This window comes from Canis lupus, chromosome 13 (assembly GCF_048164855.1).
Source record: "Canis lupus baileyi chromosome 13, mCanLup2.hap1, whole genome shotgun sequence".
Classification (NCBI taxonomy): domain Eukaryota; kingdom Metazoa; phylum Chordata; class Mammalia; order Carnivora; family Canidae; genus Canis; species Canis lupus.
In genome coordinates this window covers 9,667,707-9,674,811 of record NC_132850.1, presented here as the reverse complement: position 1 = coordinate 9,674,811, position 7,105 = coordinate 9,667,707, and the positions used below count along the sequence as shown (strand labels likewise).

Below are 7,105 nucleotides of genomic sequence, written 5' to 3'. Positions count from 1 at the left end.
CCGCGGTGTGTGAGGGGGGCGGGCGGGGGCGGGGCAGCGGGGTATCTCTCGGCGGCAGGAAGTAAAGGCGTCGTCTGAGAATTTGTTACGACGGGAGGAATGGAAGGAGAGGGCGCGGCCGGTCCAGCTTCCCCTGCCCGGGAGCGTGCAGCCGCGGTGCGCACGCGCGACAGGAAGACGGCTTGATGGTGGAGAGCTCTCAACTTGTGGTCCCCGCCAGTCCAGATGCAGCAGGGGGTGTGGCCTGGCTCCCGTCTCGGTCAATCCGGATCAGCAGGGGGTGGGGCCTGGCTCCGTCCCAGCCAGTCTGGATGCAGCAGGGAGTGCGGCCTGGCTCTGCCCCAGCCAATCCAGATGCAGCAGCGGTGGGGCCTGGGTCCCGGCCAATCCGGATGCAGCAGGGCTCCGTCCCAGCCAATCCGGATGCGGCAGGGGGTGGGGCCTGGCCCTCACTGGCAGGCGCGGGGTTTGCGCGCGGCTTTCGTTCGGTTGCGGCTGTTCGCGCGAGCGGGAGTCGGCGCCATGGCGTCGGGGCTGATGTCGTGTTTAGCCGCGCGCTTGGGCATCGCGGAGCCGGAGGTGCTGAGGTGGGTCTGGCGGCGGCGCCGGGGCGGTGAGGCTCTGCCCCCAGGAGCGCCTCCCGCGGCGGCCGACGGGGACCCGCAGGACGGGGCGCTCGTAGACGGTGGGAACCGCGTGCGGGGCGCCGCGCGGCCTGAGGGGAGTCGGGACCTGGGTGGTTCCGCGGAGCCTCCCGGCGGCCTTTGCGCGGCGGCGGACACCTGGCCGGGCGCCGCGGGGCGGAGGGGCGGGGGCGCACCCTGCCGGCCGCTCTCGCGGCAGCGGCCGCCTCGTCAGGTTGACGGACGTGTGAGGCGGTCTCCGGCCTGAGCGGGGTGCGGGTGCGGGTGCGGGTGCGGGCTCGGGGGGCGTGAGGGGGCGGCCCGTGCGGGACGGGGTCGGAAACCCGGCTGTGGCGGCGGAAGGCCCCAGGCCGCCTCGCCCCCCGCAGTTTGGGTGCCGTTGGCTTCGAGGAACCGGCGGAAGGAAGCGACCTCGGGGGAGCTGGCAGCCTTCAGGGCGCCGCAGCGGAGGAACGAGAGCAGGTGCTTTTTGTTTCAAGAAACCGAAGAACTTAACTTTTGCCCTAAAGCGCTTGAGCTCGGTGGTGCCCGGGGTCAGGGCTGCTCCATCCCCCAGGACAGCGCCGTCCAACCCAAGGATGCAGGCTCCGTCCCACCCCGTGTAAGCCTCGCCGCGCCTGGGCCCCGAGTGCGGGCCGCCCCGCTGCCTCCGCCGTTCACCACAGCGAGCGTGTCGCCCTTATAACCAGGAAAGCAGAGGAGTACCTGCGACTGTCCCAGGTGAAGTGCGCTGGCCTGTCGGCACGCACCACGGAAACGAGCAGCGCGGTCATGTGCCTGGACCTCGCGGCGTCCTGCGGGAAGTGCCCCCTGGACAGAGTGAGTAGGTGCTGCCGGCCGCCGGCAACCTGCTGCAACGGTGAACTGTTTTTAAGAATTTATTTATTTATTTGAGAGAGAGAGAGAGAGAGAGAACACGCAGGGGGCACAGAAGAGCAGGCTCCCCACTGAGCAAGGAGCCTGAAGTGGGGCTGGTCCCAGGACCCGGGGTCATGACCTGAGCTCAAGGCAGATGCTTAACCCCCAGGTGCCCCAACATTGAAACTTACGTATGCACTTTAATTTCGTTTTTGGACTAAACTCAGAACTCTTGTTTTATTTTTTTTATTATTTTTTTAAGATTTTATTTATTTATTCATGAGAGAGAGACACAGAGAGAGGCAGAGACACAGGCAGAGAGAGAAGCAGGCTCCACGCAGGGAGCCCGAAGTGGGACTCCATCCCAGGACTCCAGGATCAGGCCCTGGGACAAAGGCAGACACTTAACCTCTGAGCCACCCAGGCGTCCCAGATCCCAGAACTCTTGTTTTAGAATTCTCCTGGCTATTGTCATGTGTGATTACTCTAGATAAGGTTTAAAATCATTTTCAGAGTTGGCAGAAAATTCCATTTACCATCTAGTTTCCTTGGCCACTTCTTTCTTTACTCAAGGCCATCTTTCATGTCGCTGCTAGCATCGTGCTAAAGCACATGCTTTGTTTTTTAATTTTTTTAAAAGATTTTATTCATGAGAGAGAGAGAGAAAGACACAGGCAGAGGGAGAAGCAGGCTCCACACAGGGAGCCCGACGTGGGACTCGATCCCAGGTCTCCAGAATCATGCCCTGGGCTGATGGCGGTGCCAAACCGTGAAGCCACCCGAGCTGCCCCAAATACACATGGGTTTTAAAGCATGCACTTTAGGGACCTCTGGGTGGTTCAGCGGTTTAGTGCCTGCCTTCGTTCGGCCCAGGGTGTGATCCTGGAGACTCAGGATCCAGTCCCACATCAGGCTCCCTGTGTAGAGCCTGCTTCTCCCTCTGCCTGTGTCTCTGCCTCTCTCTCTCACTCTGTGTGTGTGTCTCTCATGAATAAAAATATTTTTTAAAAATGTGTATTTTTCTTCTAGCATCACAGTGGTTGAGAGCACAAGCTAGGAGTCAGGAAGAGTTAGATGTTGAGACCAAATCTCAATACTACCAGTTATTAGCTCTGAGCTTCCTCTCCTCATTCATAAAGTGGGGATAAGAGTATCCATTTCACTAGATTGTGAGGATTAAACCATATGTAGTACACTTAACAGTGCATATCACTTAATGATACACTCATTAAGTGGTGGCATTAAAAACCCCATTAGCTCCCAGTGGGTTGGCTCCTCATTAGTTCGAGCTTCTCTTGAACACTAACCTCAAGCTACACGATATATTTCCTTAACAGACCATGTACTTTAATGACTCACAGCTTTGTACATACAACTATTTTTTTTTCTTACCTGCATTTCTTTTCTGGCAAGCTCCAATTTGTCTTACATGACCCTGCCTTGCTGTTACATCCTTTCTGAAGCTTCTTTTGACTTTCTGTTAGAGTTGCTTTCCCTCTGTTGTTTGCCAGTTTCCCCCTCTCGTCCCTCCTCTACACACTCATCCTTCCCACCTCTACTCCGGATACTTCCTTCTTTCCTTTTCCCAGCGATTTCCTCATTGGCACTTTCATTGAAAAACAGATGACCATGTATATATCTCTTGTGTTTTTATTCACAGCTTGGCTGTACTAACACTTGTTTTTTAAATTATCTGTGCTTATGCATTACTGTCTAGTGTGAACCCCTTGAGAGCAGAACTCAGTTCTGCCTAACATGATTACTGACTTTTGACTAAATGAGGCTAAATGGTTAGCTAGACCCAGCCACTTGTCATAGAATTAATTTTGAAAAATTGACTTACTAAACAAGTGTTTAAGGGCACCAATGTATAGAATGATTATCATTATAATTTTTATGATAAGTGCTTTTTTTTTTTTTCTTTCAAAGGCTTATTTAATTAAACTTTCTGGCTTGAACAAGAAGATGTATCAGAGCTGTCTTAAATCCTTTGAGTGTTTACTGGGCCTGAAATCAAGTATTGGAATAAGAGACCTAGCAGTACAGTTTAGCTGTACAGAAGCAGTGAACATGGCTTCAAAGATATTGCAAAGGTATGAAGCATAAAGAACCTTAATTAAAAATTTGTACTAAATTTGTACTGATACATTAAGCAGAATTATCTATGTTCTATTTTCAGTCTTAAAAAATAACTGATATGGTAAGGTGGCATAATGTATATCTCATGCATTTAAATAGCTTATAAATTCTGATTTATATTTTAAGTCTCTTTGAAATAATATTTTTTAACAAATAATTCTACAAACACTGCTTTCTCTTAGCTATAAATCCAGTCTTCCACAAACACAGCAGTTGGATCTCGACTTATCCAGGCCACTTTTCACCACTGCTGCATTACTTTCAGCATGCAAGTAAGTGTGCCTTTTAACATTGAGAAGAGTCCACAATTTCCAAATAGATTGCTCATTCTCAAAGAGGACTTCTAATTCAGTGATTTCAACTCAGAACATATTTTCCCATATAAATAATATTAGAAATAGTAGCCAAGTGACCAGATTCTGTTTATCCCACAATATAGCTGACAATTTGGAACCACTGTTGCCAGAAGTTGAGCTGAAAGCAGATGCTCAACCCCTGAGCCCCGCCTGGCATCCCTGAACTGAACATTTAAAAGTGCTATGATTGTCATTCAGCAAATCAGTAACATCTGAGATTCACAAAGAAAGGATTCTTTAAGGCACGAAGCACTAAAGCAGATGTCTTCTATATGCCCCTTTTGTTACATAACAAATCTCATATATATTTTTACTCAGTCCAATAAATAACTAGCTTTAAAAGGCAAATATACATAGTTATACCTAATAATATATGTTTGGACTAAAGGGAAAACTAAACAGTTAGGGCATGGGTAGAAAGGAAATAAGTTGATAATCTGGTTGGCCAGAGAAGATAACTATATTGGTCTTAAAAACCAATTTGTCAAATTCTTTTGCAGAATTCTAAAGCTAAAGGTGGATAAAAATAAAATGGTAGCTACATCTGGCGTAAAAAAGGCTGTATTTGACCGACTATGTAAACAATTAGAGAAGATTGGGCAGCAAGCTGACAGTGAGTATTCATTCCATATTTCAAGAATGTGTCATTTGAAAATGTAAACCAGCTGGTAAACAACAAATGTTTTCAAACTTGCAAAATGGCTGCTTTCTGAATTTTGTATTTAATGTGGACCAGGGGATCCCTGGGTGGCGCAGCGGTTTGGTGCCTGCCTTTGGCCCAGGGCGTGATCCTGGAGACCCGGGATCGAATCCCACGTCGGCTCCCGGTGCATGGAGCCTGCTTCTCCCTCTGCCTGTGTCTCTGCCTCTCTCTCTCTCTCTCTCTCTCTCTCTCTCTCTCTCTCTGAGACTATCATAAATAAATAAAAAAAAAATGTGGACCAGGTAAGTTGGTAGTGAGAAATTTTTTTGTTTTTCAAATAAAGTAGCTTAATAACTTTTAAAATACCCGTGATTGTATGACTGCATGCCTAAAAAATAGGTTTTTTGTTAACATGCTCCAGTTTGAATGCCAGCCTCCATATACATAAACTGGAACAGGAAAGATTCTTAGGTCTGACAAGAGAAACCAAGGGCAAGATTATTCACCTTCTCCTTAACCTTGTATTTGGTCAGTCATGGTGTCTAATTGTTTCTTGTGATCCCAAATAAGCCCAACTACTAAAATTAAGAATCAGAAAATTTAGCCCTGATGACATATTTTTTTTTTCCCTGAAGGAGAGGCTGGAGATTCAGCTACTCCACCAAAGAAGAAAAAGAAGACAATGGCTGAGACTCCAGCAAGGGGTAAGGTGAACTAACACTGGACAGACTTTGAAATCAGTGCAATGGGATTAGTGTGCAGTGGGTTTAATATGGTGACTAGTCCTGTGCTACTTGCCTGACAAGAGTCGGGTTTTTTGTTTTTGTTGTTTTTTTTTAAAGATTTTATGTATTTAATCGTAAGAGACACACAGGCAGAGACACAGGCAGAGGGAAAAGCAGGCTCCCCACAAGGAGCCCGATGCGGGACTCGATCCCGGGAGCTGGCAGACTCTCAACCGCTGAGCCACCCAGGCATCCCAAGAGTCAGGTTTTAAATAAATCTGGACAATCGTTTGGTGAGACCAGTTTTCTCAGCAGTCATTTACAGAAGTAAACAAAAATAGCTTGTAAATACGAACACACCTGAAGCCAAACTGCTTAGGTTCAAATCCTGCATTATTTATCATCTACTGGCTCCATAACTTTAGGAAAGTCACTTAATTTCTGTAAATCTCAATTTCCTAGTCTATAAAGTCGTGATTAGCAGCCACTTCATAGACTTGTGGTGAGAGTTGAATGACATGATGCTGTTGAAGTACTTGGTACAGTGCCTTGAAGCACAAGATGAGTGCTTGATAAATGCCAGCTACTTTCAGGGTGTTGTGGGGTGCTCGGAGGAGGAGAGAGCAAAAAGCTGATGTTAGCTGCTGGTTGCACCTTTTGTTTCAGCATGATAATCCCTATTTTTTATTAATTAATTAGATACTTGAAACAAGTTTATTAACTAATTAGACACTTGAAACAAGTTGGCTTTTTTCTTGTCAGTGAAAGATTTGAAACACTTGAAAATTTTCTCTCCCAGAAACAGAGAAGATAGTAGAGAGCCCATGTAAACTGCAAAAAGATGAAGATCTGACACAGGATTATGAAGAATGGAAAAGGAAAATTTTGGAAAATGCTGCCAAAGCACAAAAGGCTACAGCAGAGTGATTTCAGCTTCCAAACTGCTATGGGCTGCAAACAGTACATCTGCCACCTCACTGAAGATGTGAGGGCTTTGGAATTTTGTTTCAACTATTATAACAAGGATCCTTAGACTGTTGCCTTAATAGCAAAGAAGCCAGCACTGGGGCTAAGCTCTTGGCGGCAGGCTGGCTGGTGACACGAGCAACAAATCCTTGTTGGTCAGGCACGGTTCCTGGTTGCCTTGGCCTTGGCTCCCCACAGGTCTGCATTCCTACAAAATGGAATTGGAGCCATTTTGCTCTTTTGTTTATTCAGGAGACAGTTCCCTGTCCTATCCAGAGTAAAATTCAGGCTGAATAGAGTCTTGGGGATTTTACTTAACGTTTTTGTGTAAATTTTTTGTTTGACTAAATCAATATGTGGTAAAGCCTAAGTTAATAAAATATTCTTTTTGTATGCATTCATGTCACCCTTGTCATCAGTTTGGGGGAATCATTGCTATGCTAAAAGCTGTCTACTTTAGTAGAAAAAAGCTATATGCTGAACCATATTGCTCACCAAAGCAGACTCTGAAATCAGACTTCCTGGCTTAAGACCCTGCTCAACCACTTGCTACCTGTGAAACCTTGAACAAATTAACTTCTTTATGCCTCTTCTATAAGTAGGACTAAAAATGGTGTCACTTCATAGCATAATTTACAGGTATATCTGAGCTGATACATGTAAAACATTTATTTAGCACAGTACCTGGTATAAACCAGTAAGTGTTTAGCAAATGTTAGACTGGAGAGAGAAATTCACATATAAATATCTCACGTGGTGATTTACACACTAGCC

General features: G+C 46.8%; 1 protein-coding gene across 6 annotated transcripts; it reads left to right on the top strand.

Annotated features, from left to right (window-relative positions):
• Positions 1–53: 53 nt before the first annotated feature.
• Positions 54–6,728, top strand: ORC6 (origin recognition complex subunit 6). Of its 6 annotated transcripts, none has more exons than XM_072772052.1 (8): positions 54–587; positions 1,013–1,245; positions 1,334–1,463; positions 3,432–3,595; positions 3,824–3,913; positions 4,498–4,610; positions 5,276–5,344; positions 6,165–6,728. In XM_072772052.1, the coding sequence occupies exons 1-8, from the start codon at positions 186–188 to the stop codon at positions 6,290–6,292; spliced, it is 1,329 nt and encodes a 442-aa protein (XP_072628153.1). In that variant the 5' UTR covers positions 54–185; the 3' UTR covers positions 6,293–6,728. The 6 variants fall into 6 exon arrangements, with proteins under 6 accessions (XP_072628153.1, XP_072628154.1, XP_072628156.1 ...); XM_072772053.1 differs by having other exon boundaries at positions 56–587; positions 1,154–1,245; XM_072772056.1 differs by having other exon boundaries at positions 62–237.
• The last annotated feature ends 377 nt before the right edge of the window (positions 6,729–7,105 follow it).

What these genes read in the sequence shown, in the direction of transcription:
- ORC6 (XM_072772052.1), top strand. Translation starts at nt 186, where the DNA reads ATGGTGGAGAGCTCTCAACTTGTGGTCCCCGCCAGTCCAGATGCAGCA. An exon ending in GCGGAGCCGGAGGTGCTGAG is followed by an intron (nt 588 to 1,012) that starts GTGGGTCTGGCG and finishes CGCCCCCCGCAG; the next exon opens with TTTGGGTGCCGTTGGCTTCG. An exon ending in GCATTACTTTCAGCATGCAA is followed by an intron (nt 3,914 to 4,497) that starts GTAAGTGTGCCT and finishes ATTCTTTTGCAG; the next exon opens with AATTCTAAAGCTAAAGGTGG.